We start from the raw sequence: 17,544 nt of genomic DNA on the forward strand, positions 1-17,544 counted from the left end.
ATTCACTGCTGGTGGAACTATGAACTAATCCAACTATTTTGGAGAGCAATCTGAAATTATACCCAAAGAGTTATTAAACTGCCTTTGATACCACTACTTAGTCTGTCCCAAAAGGATAAGGAAAAAAAGAAAAGGAACCTGTATGTCCAAAAATATTTGTAGTAGCTATCTTTGCTGTGGCAAAGAATTGGAAATTGAGGGGATGCCCATCAATTGGGAAAGGTTGAACAAATTGTGGCATATGATTGTGATGGATATTACTGTGCTCTAAGAAATGATGAATTCATTGATTTTAGAAAAAAAAACCATGAATATACTTGCATGAAATAATGGAGTGAAATAAGCAGAATCAAGAGAACAATGAATAACATCACAGGAATATTGCTTTAAGAACATCTTTGAATGACCAAGCTGTTTTCCCTATTATAAAATACTAAAAATTAAACGTAAAGGACATATCAATGGAGATGTTATTTGCATCCAGAGAAACAACCAATAAATAGAAGTACATGTATAGAATAATTTTACAGGTTGGGGGTTAGGGAAGACAAAAAGAATAAAAAAGAAATCTACATGATAATTTTATAATATATTTCAAAGAAATAGCAAACTATACATACTAGACATGCAGTTTCATATGCAATCATCTTTTTTCAACTGTTATGAAAATGTTTATTTTATTTCATAAATTAATAATAAGGTAAATAAAAAGATATCGTGCTTCTACGGTGAGTGATTTCTCTTGTGCTATTGTTTAAGTTTCATGTGCCCTGCCCACAGTCATGGATCATGACCATGCATTAAAGAAAGCTGGCTTGTCTTCCATGTCTCTGATAATGAAGTTTCGTTCAGTGAAGTTCTACTGATCCATGCTTTCGAGAGTCTGCAACTCATGGGGTTGTCTTTGTAAGCAAAAGTTTCAAGAGTTTACTAATGAAAGTAGGATTCAGATACTTCGGGCAGAATGAGCTGATTGACTTGAAAAACAGATGATGTGAGAAAGGAAAACTAACTGACTGGCAAATCCCTCACTTCACAGAAAAAAAAGTTATTCAAGGCATATTAAGTGACTGGCTCTTGGCCACAGAATTAGTGACAGAATCTAAACTAAACTTAGTCTCAAACTAAGGTTCCTAGCGCAGTGCTTGGTTTTATTTGGTTTTTGACTTTTTTACCACACAACACGGTGCAGTGGAAGGGAGCACTGGATCTGAGTTATAGGCTTGGGTTCAAATTTCATCACTGCCACGTATAAGAAGTGTGACGTTGGGAAAAATCACTTAACTTTTCTGGCTCTCAGTTTCCTATTTTGTAAAATGATCGCGCTGAACTAGATACTCATAAATCCCTTCAGGTTCTAAATGATACTATGGCTACCTCCAAAAATATAAGGAAAAATCCTCTTGTATCTTATATCTATGAACAGATAGACACAATAAGAAACCTATAATTTCCCCTCCTAAAATGTGAAGTCATTTCTTTTGCTTTGCTTTATCACATTTCCGTCTTTCCTGCACCCATTTCTTCAACAAAACTGCCCTCAACTCAAATGGCTTTTTTGGTTATTTTTTAAAATTCTAAACTTAATACAAGATAAGAAAAGAAAAATAGAAATCAACTTAAATACTGGAACTTTAAAAAAATCTAAAAAAATAAGAAAAGACTGACATGTCCACAGCAGAACATAAAAGAGGATTTTCAAATGTCTTAAGAGCGTGTTATGTGACCAGATAGGTGAACCATGAGGCAGCAAGTGGATAAAGAAGCAGCTGAGTCAACTATTACTGTCTTCACCATAAATATAGATTTAGTTTGATCCCTGAACTGAGGGAATGAGTGCTATTAATGTATTATGAAAAAAATGGCTTGACATTTTATTTCCAAAATTTCTTAAATAATTTTGAAAGGGAATTAGCCTGTACTCCTAAAATGAATATAGGAGTTATCTCAGAGAATTACTATTTATCAAAAAAAATGTGTGTATACATGTATACATAGATAGATATATACATATATAATAATACATAATAGCATATCTGATAATATACATTTGTAATTAACATATGTAAAGTTTGATGCTTTAAAAACTGTAGGATAAAAATCACGTCACCAAAGTTCAAATGTATTTTGGAAGTTATTTTTAAGAGGAGATAGAAACCAAATATCTACTTTACCTTTGCAGATACAGCAGGAAGTTCATCCAGAAAAGGAAAACAGAAATTGCTCCACATTCCCACTGGAAGTGAGCTGGTATGCCAGTGAATAAGGGGGACACAAAAACGATGCTAGTTGCGTAGATAATCCATTCTATGAGGTTGGTGGGATCCAAAAAGTAATTCATTCTCTGGGATTTAAAAGAAAGAGAAATTTTCAATGTGGATATGAAATGATATTAATATTCTATAATGGAGGATGTCAGAATCTCTCTTTATCCTCCTCCCCAGTATAGTTATTACCAAAAAATTTTTTACGATTCGTAGGATTATGCAGTTTAAAGATAATTCACCAGATATCCAGTTTAATCTTTTCTGTTTTCCACATGAAGAAAACGAAGTACCCAAGTACTGACTTCTCCAAAGTCCCCTAGATAGTAATAGTTAGCTGGAATCTGAACTATAGGGGGAAAGCAATGAGGGAAAAGGAAAAGGAGGGAATCTCTTCTTCAGGACTAGACCCCTGGGACACTTGCTATGGATTCACGTCATCTAGAGATCTATGTCTTCAGCTCTGGTTGGAGACACTATGAGAGTTCACTACACACTATCTAGCCCATAATGGTTGAAGAGTTGTACATGTCTTCCTAAAAGGTATGCTCAGCTCAGGGAATCTCCTGAAGGGATTATAATGTGAATTAACACTTCAAAGGATATATGTATTTAAAATGACCATATTCCAGGCAAAAAGTGGATTCCTGAGGATCTGAATAGATTTTCAAGACTCAATTGACCTTCTTAAAGGGACCAACTAATTGTATTGGCATCTTATTCTCAAGGTTTAAATGGAAGTTTAGGCCATGGCATCCTAACCAACTATTCTGTGAAATCTTTAAAATTTGCTCGCTTAAAATCTAGATTGCATGTTAGACTTTCCTCTCCTCTATCACAGATTCGGGTTTGAATGGTAACTTCCTTTCATGGATGCCTCCACTCTTGGAGAATTAAAGTATCATTAAGGTGAGTCAATAAATAAACTTTTCTGAGCTCCAGTAAATTCACAGTTGACAGTCTTTGTTCTGGGTACAGCACTCTACTAAGTGCTGAAGAAAGACAGTAACAGTCCCTGTACTCCAGGAGCTCATAATGTAAATGCCATTCTAGTACTCCATAAACTCCAGTGCCTCTTTATTATATCTAGAATTAAATTCCTCTGCCTATCATTTAAAGCTTTTTACAATCCAGTTCTTAACTTTCAAATTTTCTTACACATTATCGCCCTCAAAACTCTATGGTCCAGCCATATTGGCTTTCTTGCTGTTTCTCATAAGGATATTCCATCTCCTGTTTATATGCCTTTGCCCTGTTGAGTTATCAAGTTTAGAATACTCTCCCTCCTTAATTCTGAAAGTCAGAATCCTTAGTTACTTTCAAATCTCAATTCAAGTACAACTTTCTACATCAAGCATTCCCTGAGTCCTACCAGTTGCTAATATCCTCCCTCCTAACACTACCTTTTATTGATTTTGAACATATTTTGCATATGCTTCTAAATTTATATCATACATCACACACAAATGTTACATCTACTATTAGAATGTAAGTTCCTTGAGTTGAGGGAAAGTTTCATTTTTGTCCTTTTAGCTCCAACATTTAGTACAGGGCTTAATAAATGCTCTTGTCAAGTTGTGGCTTAATTTCTTGACAATTGTTAACAAGTCACTAAATTTTTCAGTGCCTTAGGCAACTCTCTAGGACTATAAAATGCTTAGAACAGTTACCAGTCTGCATTAAGAAAGGGAGTTTCTTTACTGGCATTTCAGTATACTAACAAAATCAAAGATTTGAACCAAAAATATGCTTGTTGAATTGACTAGAATATGGCTGAATGTGACTCCTTGTTTTAGGATTATTTTCATCTTTCTTGTCATCAAAGCCAAAGATTTTATTGCTTACCCTTTTGTTGTATATCTCATATAAAGGCACAATAGTTGGAAATTGAGGTAGGCCAGGAACTGAGTACAAGGCAACTACATTGCATTATGCATTATAAAATTCTTTTTAACAAAACTATTCTCTCAATAATGACATACAATTACTACTCATGGAGCAAAAACATTTTGGAAGAATCAAAATAACAAGTGGACACAAGAAGGCGACAGTATGCCATCACGGATAATGTGTAAGTAGCAGGGAAAAATATGTTATCAATCACCAAAAATGAAGAAGGAAGAAAAAGAAACAATAAATGGGATGGTCAAGCAATAAGAACCCAGACATGATAATGATCTGGAAGCAAGCCTCCAACCCATTGGGTGCAATCCTCTATGGAAGAAATGAGAAAAATGGAGAGACAAGAAAAGCATGACTCAGAAGGCGTGAAGGCATTGCTGCTTGTCTCAGTCACAGGACTACCTCCCTCAAAGAAGTCTGGCTCTACCACAGTCACATTCAATTTTGTACCATGACTCCTTTCTACCTTTCATGAAATTAGAACCAGCTTGATTGGAATTTAAGAAAACTAGCTAACGTTAGTCACAGAACTTGGAGGAAAAGAGTGCTCTGAAATGATGCCTTTTTTACACAAAAATGATACTCAATTGATATTAATCGACTGATAGAACAGGCTTGAAATATAAGATTCAAATCAAAATATTCACAATCTAACGCATCTAACATGCCAAAAAAATATCAAAACAGACATAAGGAGAATCACATAGCATGCATTAGTAAAACAAGCTAGACTTCTTAGACAGGCTAAATTTGTAATGGATAAAAAAGCCCCATAGAATCTGTGTGTCTGACCCAACACAGGAACATTTAGTGACATTAAGGAACAATACGTAACCTTCTTTCCTGCAACAGTGTGATTTGTATTTTAATTAAGTTCTAATTAATGAAGCAGTTGTGTCAATTGCCTCTACTGTAATAAAATTTTTCATAATAAATCTTTCCATTAGACCAATCAGTGTTCTTCATTTTGAGATAGCTGCAATTATGAGGATGTAAAAAATATATTGATTACCTGTTGGACGATTTGTATCATCTCTTTGCAAAATCCAAATACACTCGACAGAAAAACTAAAATCATACAAGCACTTATGAGATATGAATTCTGAAATAGAAAAGTATGCAAGGTAAATAAGTTGAATGTCAATGTAAAAGGAAATAATAATTTAATGTGTTCACATTTGTCTAGTGGTATTTTTTTTATTTGTTTTGGTTCCTTTTTATTTAATATTAGTTCTGATTCAAACAGAGAGAAGGCAATATATTAATTTTATGGAAATGGCAATAGAATTATATTTCCTTTATTCAGAGAGTTATAGAAAAATATAACCCTACACCTAAATGAGATGCTACATAGTAAGAGTCACAACATACAGACAAGCCAATCAAATGGCTTCAGATTCCATGCTGCTGTTAGTCCTCCTGCTAAAGTGGACCGCTAGAGGCTATTCACGGAGGAGGAAGAGCTGGGCCTCTGAGCTCTGTGTTCCCTGGTTATCTTCAGCCTGGCAGTTTTCAGCCATGCCACTGCCCTCAACCCTCCTTACATCTTTTTCTAAGAACTGTCATCAAATCACCACTCCATTGCCTCTGGAAAGGGTTGGTTATTGGAATATTCCATTGTTGCTCCCATTATTTCTGTGATTACCCAGACTATGGGCCTTCCCTGGCTACCTTTCCTCTATATGTGTTCTCTCCCCCACACAAGCTCCTTAATGTCAAGAACTATCTTAATTTTATATATCTAGTTCTGGGAGGAGAATACTTAGCATTTAATTAATGTTTTTAACTCAATCATTCATTCATTCTATAGATTAATCATGCTAGTTAATGTACTATAATTTCAGAATTACAATGAGTCATACTGGCTTAGATATAGCATGCTCAGGTTTATAAAGTTCTTTACTCTGAACAATCCTGTGAAGCAGTTTTAATAAATGTTATCATCCCATTTTGCAAAGAAGGAAAGTAAGGCTCACAGGGGTTAAATGACTTGCCCAAGACCACATAACTCATTCTAATATTAAGGCTGGGTTTCAAACCTTTGTTTTTTCTGACTTCAACTCCAATACTCTTTCTACTGTGTTTCCTCTATCTTATTATGAATGAATGAAAAAGTATTTATTAACCATTTATTATGTGCCCGGCACTGTACTAAGTACTAGGGATATAAAAGGAGAGACATTGTCCGTCCTCAGGGAGTCCATGTTCTAAAGGGAAAGATGACACATGGAGAAGTGATTAGCAGAGCAAGGAATTGAAGTATATGACATGCCCTTTCCAGAAGAAATGATATTGTTAATTTGATTGCTGTACTCAGAGCAAGAAGTAGAAAATAAGAGTAGGGTGAGAGGCAGCAGGAAGGTAATAGGGGGCCTAAAGCTAAGCACAATTTACTGTATAGGATTAAGTGAATAAAGTGTGAACTAAAGGAGCTAGTTCTCATTCAGTCATCCATCTACTGGTTAGAGTCCGAGGCAGAACTATTTGGCTAATATTCCAAATGAACCATCTTCTAATCATTCACTTTTTTAAAATGATGCCAAAGTTAAGTCAAAGAATTGAAATAAATTGGAAATAATACCTTAGTGTCTAAAGATGTTGATCCGTTATTGGTACCATTGATGATACCTGTTGAATTGAAAGCCAAACCTGGCTGTATATTAGAAATGAGAACAGTCATGGGAATAAGGCCAAGGCAGTACAATCCTAGGTTCATAACATGGGCTCTAAACCCATAAGCCATCCTAAAAAACAAAATGTGTAAAACATAATTTATATATTTTCACCAATTTTTTTTCTTTTTTGTTGCAGAAAGTTTAAGGTCTACATAAAAGAAAAGCTCATCACTCAGGAATCTAATCCATTGTTTATCTACGGATCCTTAGAATTGGGAAGAAGTTTGTTATGTCTTAGCTGATCTAACATTCCCCCATATGTAGATTTACTTCAAATCAGCCAAAACTAGATAGAATCAAAAATCTCCCATGAGTGACAATGGAGTACTTAAGAACTTGTACAGGTTAAATTACAAAATTTGATGTTACAAATGAATTGCTTATCTTGACTGAAACCTGTTTAGAATTCAGAAAGAGGTACATACAAATGTCAGTAAGAACTAACTCATGCTTAGAAAATTCAAATCTTACCATTTCATAAGTAAATATTCTCTGCAAACAGGGTGGGCAAGAAGTTCTCTCCGATTATGTTGTACCATTGCCTGCATATAACATATGGGAAAAGTGAGGCAAATTAAAATATTTTTAAAACTCAGCATAAAAAGTTTAACTTTCTATAACTATACCATGCAATAGAAACATAAAATCCATCACTAAAATAAAAAAATAGTTTATAAATATACCACCTTGCTGAGAGTTTCTCCTTTCTTCACAGAAGTTGTGAGTTATAGTAAGGATGTAACAGTTATATCCTCACAAAAGATCATAAGCTTTTTAAGGAGAAGTACTCTTTCATTTTTTTTTTATCTTGGTATCTCTAAGACCAGGAAGGTCACCTTACACAGGGTAAGCCCTTAATCAGAATTGCTGAATTTGATGTTATTTATATATGTGTGTGTGCATGTGTGTGTACACATACATATATACCTGTACACATATGTGTATGTGTATATGCATGTATGTGTAGAATGCACACTTATGTATATATAACATATGTCATGTAAACATATACCTATGAAAGCATATAATACATATATTAATATATGGGCATGTACATAGATCAAAACCATATATAGCATGTCTCCAAAAGCTTGAAGTTGCAAGAAGAGTTTGGGACACCCTTTGCACACATATATACCATCATACATGTAAATATGTGTGCTTTCTATACATAGATCATATATATGCATATATTCTGTATATATATATGTATATGCATGTGTCAACACTGAAGCTGATTTATCTATGCATATAAGTATAATCTATTTAAAGATAATTCCTGCTATTTTAGCTATATAAGTCTGACACACATTAGCAGACATCCATATAAGCAAACCACCTGTTAGATAAGATACTATCCATTCATTAAAATCAGATATGAATGAAATATGTGAATTTATCTTTCAAGTGATTTATTTACGGCAATATCCTCAGCAAATACAAATCAGCCAACAATATGCTTTCTTCCTAGTATTATTGGGCAGTGACATAAGGCTTGGTACCACTAGAGCCTTCCATATTACAAAGCCTAGAACTTTTCCTGCTTCATTGAAGCAGGACAGAAAAGTGCTAAATGAGAATAGTCCCAGCTCTAATGAGAAACATAATGATATGATATGCTGTGATATATTATATATATAAACTAAGATACTTATTCAATGACATACCAAACTACTTTATAAAACTAAAAAAATAATAAATAATAAAATAAATATTATATATAATAAAATATATAAAAAGTAAAATAAACAAATAATAAAATTCACATGGAGGAAAAAAGGTCAAGAATCCCAAGAGAAATAGTGAAAAGAAATGGGACCAAAATAAGCCTAGCAATGCCACATCTCAAATTGGAATACAAAGCTACTTGGAACTGGTAAAAAAAAGAAAAAAAGGTGGTTCAAACACACAACATACAGAAGCACATGTGTCTAACACTCTGCTATTTTATAAACACAGACCCTAGCCACTGGAAGCAGGCTTCACTATTTGAGAAAACTGCTGGGAGGACTAGATAGGAGTATGGGACAAATTAGATTTAGACCAACACCTCACACCTTATACCAAGACAAGCTCCAAATAAATATATGACCTTGATCAAGGGTGGGGAACCTGCAGCCTCGAGGCCACATGTGGCTCTTTAGGTCCTCAAGTGCAGCCATCTGACCAAATCCAAACTTCACAGAACAAATCCCCTTAGTAAAAGGATTTCCTCAAACCGTTCCCTCCTTTTCTTTCTTTAGTTCCTTATTTAATCCCTTCTTTTTTCTTCCTCTTTCCTTCCTTCTTTCCTTTCATTCTATGATATCGTATGATATAAATACAACTGATTTTATGTAATCAGTTCTTCTTCTTCTTCTTCTTCTTCTTCTTCTTCCTCCTCCTCCTCTTCCTCCTCCTCCTCCTCCTCTTACTCCTCTTCTTCTTTTTCCATTCTTTGCCCCTTTAACTGATTGGAAATATAAGATAACCAGTGTGTGTCTGTAGGAATAGGGATAGGGAGGGAGGTGGTAGATGAGGGAGAATCTTGAGATTTACAGTTGACTTGGAGCAAACCCCCAGTCTCTTGGATATGGGTTTGTATCCAGTTTTCTAGGCCATATTAGGGACATCTAAAGTTCTGAAATCACCCCATATTCAGGTTATTGGTTGATTGCCTAAGTTCTATGAACCCTCACATTTGCTGCATAGAATTTTAAAATTGTTTGTCTTTAAAATTCTCCATCTGCATGTTGTGAGCTACTTCACATGTGTAAATCTATGAGATTTAAAATGTCAACTGGAGCCATAGCAATTTCTGCATTGAAGGGAAAAATATATTAAAGATATTGAGAACTACAATGGCAGAGAATGAGAACTACAATGACAGAGAATGAAAATTCAAAAGAATCAAGCAAGGATTATTCTATCAGTTTCATCATCTATAAAATGAAGGCATTCAGATCTTTGTGTGTGTGTCATGGACCCTTTTGGAAGTCTGATAAAAATCTAGAGATGTCTCTCAGAATCATGTTTAACATAAAATAATATGCATTGTATTGCAAAGGAAATAAATTATCTTGAAATATACACACACATACTTAAAGTTCAAGGACCTCAGGTTAAAAACCTTTGGTAAAATGGTTTCTAAAGTTCCTTCAATTTTGATATCAAAAGGTGTTTTAAAAGCTGCATGTTTCATATCAATGTAGCTAGGATAATTGAAAACTTATACTTACATTGAGTGAGTTAAGTGGCCCATACATTATCTCATTGACTTCTTCTTTCTTTCTGAATTCTAATGGACTTTGAAGATACTTAAAAATATACTCAACCTATGGAATAAACATTAAAACCAACAAAAAATAATGTATGACAGTAAAATTCTCTGGATAAGCAAATGCATTAAAACAAAATACCATGTTAGTCACAAAAGGTAGCTATTTGATTACTTTACCCTTAATAAATATTCTGAAAAATGTTATCAAGAAACTAGCTGCCACTATACTTAGTCATAGACTAGACAAGATTCCATATGGTAGCAAAATACAATGCTCTGTCTTTAGACAAAAATACATTTTCCTAAAAAAATTGTTAATCTCTAAGTGCTACAAACATCTAAACATTAAAATGTTCAGATTTTAAACCTGGAGAGAAAAAAAACCTATCACAAACTAAAAAGTTATTGATGTGCCGAATTGTAAAATAAAATATATTAATATTACAAAAATAAATTAGGATTTTAATATGAATATCATTTCTACCCTTAAATTCACTGGAATATTAATTAATAGATCAACATTCTTTGTTTTGTGAGTGTAGGAATTCCATTCACAAGACATATTTCAACCAGTCTATTGCTTAATAGATAAGGCTGCATGGTATTAAGGCAGGAGTACTGATTTTGGAATCAAAGGACTGAGTTCAGGTCTTTGCCTTGATGCATACATCTCATAAAATGTGAGACAAGTTATCCAACCATCATCTAAGTTTTCCTCAGCTGCAAAACCAAAAATTGAAATAGGTGTCATCTTCAGTCTCTCTCAACTCTAGATCTATGACCCTTGGGCCAAATATTAGACAGTTTCATGAGACTTAGGTCAAGTGATAACTCAGCCAGTAAGGCATGATTTGAAATCATCTTCCTACCTCAGATCCATACTACCTTCTATACCACACAGCCTCTCCTTTTCAAGTTAATAAAAACAGATTTTTTTAAAAAATGACTTACATGAAAATTTGGGCATGACCTTTCTTCTGAGGATTCCACAATGCAGATATCTAAAAGAGCCTTTGACAGAGAAGAATCAGTTACGATCTGTTTTTATGTCCAATAGGATCATGAGGATTAATACAAGACAAGATGTCGACACACTTCTAAAATTATAAAAGATTTCTATTTCTATTGTTTCCCTTCTCATCCTAAGCAGTAATTATAATGAAAGAAAAATCATATGCAAATAAGACACAAGATCTGAAGAATATTCAATTACACAAAGATTTTTTATCTACATCTACCAACAAATTTTCCTTACAGGGTCTCCCGATAGTCTCAGTATAGTTTTAAGCTATTAGGATACACTGAAATTTCGTGTATACCTTTCTAGGCTCTTATATATACAGATTTTCTGAGAAAAATCACTTAATAATATACACTTTAAGTATAACAGTCCTCCTGTTCAATAGAATATTTGTTTTTTATTGTCCATCATAAAATATAGCTTTTTCTAGACCAGTTAGTTCCTTTATCAGCTATCCCCCAGTCTCATTTCTCTTTTCACTGTCATGATCTATGATACAATCAAGCTGATCTGCTGACCATTTGAGCTAATGAACTAGGATCTTTTCTAGAAATCTTTTTTTATTCCCTTGAAAAGCTTCAGCCTCCCCCTCTTCAATATAAATTTTTTAAATAATCAAAAGTCCTCTCCTCCAAGAAACATTTTTAGATTACTCTGCATCCTTTATGAAAACTTCTCTACCCAAATTGACAGCTTCCTTTTGTCTACTATCTTCTCCTTCTAGATTGCAAACTTTCTGAGGGCAGGGTCTTTCTTTTTGTTTTTTTTTTAACCTCTATTCCCACCACTTAGCATAGTGCATTGAATATAGTAAATGTTTAGTAAATGTTTATTGATTGAAAATTACAGTGACAGTATCACTCTCATGATAATGGAAAATATAACTTAATATACATCAGTTGTTTGGGTTTTGATTGTCACACAGCACTGTTGACTCATTGAACATTTAGATCACTAAAGATACCTCTTCCTCCTGCTCTTTTTCAGAAAGACTATTGTCTTTCACCTGTACATATTTGCATGACATGACATTTGTCTCTACTAAAATTCATCTTATTGGGTTCAGTTTAATACCCTATCCTAGCATGATATTTTTGTATTTTAAGTACAATCTATTTGAACTATTCCTTAGTTTTATATCATGTGCAAATTTCATATGCGATATTTGCCTTGATTCAAGTAATTAAGAAGAATTTTTAAAAGCACATCCCCAAACACAAATTCTAAGGACACTCCAGAAGGGACTTTCTTCCAAGGCAATATCACATCATTAATGACTGCTCTTTTTGCCCAGCTATTCATCCAGTTAAGATGTGAAGTTGTTTAACTGTAACTCCCATCTAGCCCATATTTTTTTCCTTTTTTATATATCATGAAAACTTGATCTGGTATTGATATAAAACTAAGTAAACAGTATTTAGAGCATCCTTCCAGTTAGACAATTGAATAATACTGTCAAATAAAAGAATAAGGTGCAACTGGTATGATTTGTTGGTAAGGTTACACTGATTGTATGTACTCACTACTTATTTCTCTAGATGTTAACTAAAATAGTAGAATTTTGCTAAAATTTTAAATCAAGCTAGTTCTCTAGTTCTCTAATTTATGAACTCTGTCTTCCTTTTAAAAAATCAGGGAAATGTTTAATCTTAATGTTATTGCCTTCCCTCTGAGGTTATATCTGATTTATACTATACAGATCTTGAGTATATGGAGTTGTTTCCAAGTAGCTTCCCCTATTATAGTGAGGTCCATGAGACCAGAAATCGTTTTTTTTTTTATTATTATTTCTTTATACTCTCAGTTCTTAACACAGTGTCTAGCACATAGTAGGTGCTTAAAAATTTCTTGTTGACTGACTTCTCCAGGCCTATTTCATATCAATCAAGCACCACAATCTTTCAAATGTCTTTGGGAGTGGCTAAGTAATCACATCTAAATGCTTTCAATATCAGATGTCTCCCACTTTTGTGTACCTTTTCCTGATCTTGTTTTCAGAGCTCATGTATGTCTTTTGTAATCAATCAGTCCACATCAGTAAGTCTACATTTATGTCTTGAGACAACTGACCTTTTCTTCTTTATTGGAAGAATTTGTTTGTGTCTACAGAATTCCATTCTTCAAAATTTCCAACCCCTCTCAGTCATATCCCTTATAGAAATTCAAACCAGTGGGACTCTCCCTATGTTTCCTCTGAGCATTTGGAAATTTGTTCTCTGGTATTTTAGTTGCATATCTGATCATGCCTAACTTTTCTCTGTCACAGATACCAAAAGAAAGTTCTCCCTCCACATCTCCACTACAGAAACCAATTCCTATTTATGGGTAAGATGATTCTAAAACAGGAGTTCTCCTCAGTGTTTCTTCTGTCTTTTCAAAGATGAGACTGTCATGAAAACAAATTAAGAAATAGTTGGCTGTTGTGTTTCTGGTGGAGAGTTCAGAGAGCTCCAGTTAATATGTCCCAGAATGACTAAACCATGCGTTGGTGCCAAATTTCTGATTTCCGTCCTGAAAATAATTTATTTCTGTTGAAGAAGTCTGTCATATTCTCTTGACAATATCACTTCTGTTTCTTCCTCTAATGATTCTTAATTGAACTCTCTTAGATATGCTTTTTCATTTTGGTCTCTTGATAGACTTATTTGGGTATCTCTTCTTAACATACAATGTTTTCTTTTCTCTCTCCCACCCCTTTTGCCTCACATAAACTCTCAGTGACATTTCTAAGATCTGGTTTCCCTCCTTATATTAGAATCTCCAGCTGACTTCATTTGGAACCTTTCTGTATGTGCATCCAAATGCCTCATTTGACAGATGAGGAAATTAAGACCTTGAGAGGTTTATGTCTTCACAGATAGTAAGGAGTGGAGTTAAGACCCAAGCCCCAATCTATTGATGTGAGAGCCAGAGTTACTTCAATAAACAGCATTCCTAATCTGCATTACCTTATCAATTCTTATTACATACTGTATATCCTGAAAGAAGAGTGGAGGAGAATGAAGGTATGAACTGTGTTCAAATAAGATTGTGTTACTAGATGCAGCCAGTCCTGTAGAACTTACTTACATTCATGCATTCAGGAAGATATTCTATCATTTCCAATACAGGACATTTATTGGTTAAAGAAACAGGACTGAATACTGTCAAACATTCATCCCATCTGTTGAAAAAAAAGCAAACTAAATTATTTATTATCATTTATATTATAAATTATTTATCATTTCTATTTTCGTAAAAAAGCAGACATGCTAGATGAAAGCTTGACCCAAGATGCTCCAATTCAACCATTAGTTGTAATGCTATTGATTTCATGAAAGTAAGGTTGAATAATAATGACAATAATAATAATAATAATAGCATTTACATAGTATTTTAAGGTTTGCAAACTACCTTACAAATATTATCTCATTTTATCCTCATAACATCCCTGAGAGCTAAGTGCTATTATTATCCCCATTTTACTGATAAAGAAGCTGGCAAATGAGGTTAAGGAACTTGTCCAGGGTTACACAGCTATTATATGAGGTTGGATTTGAACTGAGGTGTTCTTGACAGTTGTTTTAGTGTTCTATCCACTGTACCACTTCAATGAATTGTGTTGAATCCTCTGGAAGTGATAGGACTAGGGTAACAAGTAAAGTTTATTTCCTGCCTTGTCCATCAGGCAGTTATTAGGAGCAGTGGATGGTCACAATGCATCCCGTAGGTATGGCAACACCAACTGTGGTAATTTCTCTGCATATCCAGAAGGGCATTCTTGCTGTTGCCTATTCTTCTAGGTGAGTGTAGGATCCGTTATTTGTCTTTTTAATATTCCTGAATATAAAGTGTATATGGCAAGAAATAGATGCGTTTGATAAGGGTGCCCACACTCAGTCAGCAATAGCACAGTGTTGTGCTCCTAGAAGAAGCTCAGTATTAAATTGGATCCAATGAACATTTAAGTTTCTACTATGTACATGATTAAGACAGAATTCATTGCCCTTAAACAGCCTGTATTCATAAGTAAATACAGCATAACGTAGAATAATTTAGAGAAAATGAGAGGGGGAGAGGGAGAGAGAGAGAGAGGAAAATACAAAGACCTTGAGTAGAAAATTGACACCTGACTCCCCGAGAAGTTCTGAGGCCAAAAGAAGGGAATGCAACACAAATGAAAAATAAAAACCCAAGCAATGATGGCACAAACATAGAGATATGAATGGATTCAAAGCAGTTGGCTGGATATTTTAGAAGAAATGGAGACTATGTGAAAGGGTCTAATGGGATAACAAGCAGATGGGAGCCATCTTGTAGAAGGCTTTAAATGTTAGACTTGACATCATGTGTTTTACTCCCAAAGAAATACAAAGACATAGGTTTTGTTTGTTTGTTTTAGCAGGAAAGGATAATAAAGTCATTTATGGATATCAGAAATAAAGTCAGTTATATGGAATTATATGGAGTATTAGACAAGGGAATACTTGGAAGCAGATATACCATTTAGAGGCTATTTTTTCTCCAGAATATCTGAAGCCTTCATTTTATATTTTAAAGCCCTGAATAGTCCACCTGTAGCCTATCTTTCCAAGATTATTGTATATTACTTTCTTTCATACAAATGACAAAATTATTTTCTAAAGTGAATTTCTGGCCATTTCACTCTACTATACAGAAGATTTCAATGGTTCCCTATTAAATCTTGCATCAAATATAAATTTTTCTGTGGTTGTTTAAAGTTCTTCTCAGCCTAACTCTAACATACCTTTGTAGCTATATTGTAGATTACAACCCTGGATGTACCAAACCATGAGCCAACCTACATTCTTACTGTTCCTCACACACAGCTCCTGTCTCCATGAATTTTCACTGGCTATCACTCTTACCTGGAATGTACCCCCTTCTCATTGCCACTTCTTAGATTCCCTAATTTTCTTAAAGACCTTCTCAAAAGGCCCCTTCAAGAAGACTTTTCTTATCCCTCCAGTTCCTCCCCACTCTTAATCACATTTTATCTATTGTTCTATACATATATACATACACGTTGTCTCCCTCCACTAAATTGTAACATCCTTATGGGAAGGTATCGTTTCACTTTTGTCTTTGCAACCCCAGCACCCAGAACACTACCCCAATACATGGTAGGTGTTACTTGGCTGGACTACATTCTGCTTTCCAGACAAACTGTCCTAATTTGTTACTTCCTGTACTTGACATTTGACCTTTCATCTCCATGCCTTTGCATTGGAATCCAAGCTCCATGCTTGGAATGTCCTTCTTCATCACCTCTACCTTTTAGAATCCCTTCAGAACTAAGGTGAAGAATTAATTATCTCCTTAATGAAACCTGCTCTTATTTATGCAGCTGCTAATGCCCTACTGGAAACTATTTGATATATATTCATGTTGACTCATCTAGATACAAGTGATTTTCACCCCCTCCAAAAAAAAATTAAATCTCCTTAAGGCTAATAACTTTTAAATTTTTCTCTTTGTAATCCAGTTCCTGTGCAATCCTACCCTTAATAAATGCTGAGTGAATGAGTGGATGGATGAATGGATGAAATAGGATGGGAACTATAACTTCAGTGAGAAGTCAAGTCTGAAAGGGTTGGAAGAAAAAGTCAATTTAATTCTTAGAGATTAGGTGCATAATGATATAAATATTTTGGAAATATTCTTAACTTTCAGTTAAACCAATCAATAGAAATCATCTACAAGGGTAGCATTATCAGCAAAAAACGTTGGACTACACTGATCAATATCACAAAATTATAAAGCAAATGCTCTTGGGGGCATTTTTCACATGTTTTAGGACTGACTAGAAGAATAGTAGTACCCCCAATAGCAATAGGGATGTTAAGAAAGGGGGTAGCACTCAGGGAAAATGAGTTCAGTTTTAAATATGTTGAGTTTAAGATGCCTCCAGGACATCCAGCTTGAGATGTCCCCCCAAAAATTTATATTATTTTCTTTTTTCTGTCTATAAATTGGGCTTGTGTGTACCTCATTGAGTGAGTCTGAAATGGTATGTATCTGACCTTAATTGTATTTCAAAATGAAGTTACAAAGGAGGCATGGGGCAAATAACAGAAGTAAATCCCACATAAATTTGTTAGGCTATCTAAAATGATAGTGGGTATAATCTACCAGTGTTTATATGTACACTTAAATCCCACAGTTTTTCCAGTACGAGTGTATGTTCCATTGAACTGAAATACCTTTCATGCTAGAGTAAATAACATTTGTGTTTGGAGGAACCACTTAAAAAGCATATAGATAAAACAAATATTCAAAATCTGTGTTAAGCTAGAATAGATCCTTAGAAGACATTTAATACAATTTTTTCATTTTGCACATTAGGAAACTGAGGCCCAGGATGGTTAAGTGAGTTGTCCAAAGTCCCCCAGGTGTGATATATGTGAAATTTGTATCTAGGTC

The 17,544-nt window shown here is 34.3% G+C and overlaps 1 protein-coding gene across 1 annotated transcript in view; it reads right to left on the reverse strand.

Moving 5' to 3' along the window:
* TRPA1 (transient receptor potential cation channel subfamily A member 1) overlaps positions 1–17,544 on the reverse strand; it is a 68,781-nt gene that overhangs the window by 14,157 nt on the left and 37,080 nt on the right. The window contains exons 15-21 of the mRNA XM_072599511.1: positions 14,191–14,284; positions 11,052–11,111; positions 10,060–10,155; positions 7,313–7,383; positions 6,748–6,910; positions 5,179–5,268; positions 2,175–2,344 (exon numbers count right to left, since the gene is read on the reverse strand). Of these exons, the coding sequence (XP_072455612.1) occupies positions 2,175–2,344; positions 5,179–5,268; positions 6,748–6,910; positions 7,313–7,383; positions 10,060–10,155; positions 11,052–11,111; positions 14,191–14,284 (744 nt within the window). The remainder of the gene's footprint in view (positions 1–2,174; positions 2,345–5,178; positions 5,269–6,747; positions 6,911–7,312; positions 7,384–10,059; positions 10,156–11,051; positions 11,112–14,190; positions 14,285–17,544) is intronic.

The sequence above is a fragment of the Notamacropus eugenii genome, chromosome 4, assembly GCF_028372415.1.
Source record: "Notamacropus eugenii isolate mMacEug1 chromosome 4, mMacEug1.pri_v2, whole genome shotgun sequence".
NCBI classification, from domain to species: domain Eukaryota; kingdom Metazoa; phylum Chordata; class Mammalia; order Diprotodontia; family Macropodidae; genus Notamacropus; species Notamacropus eugenii.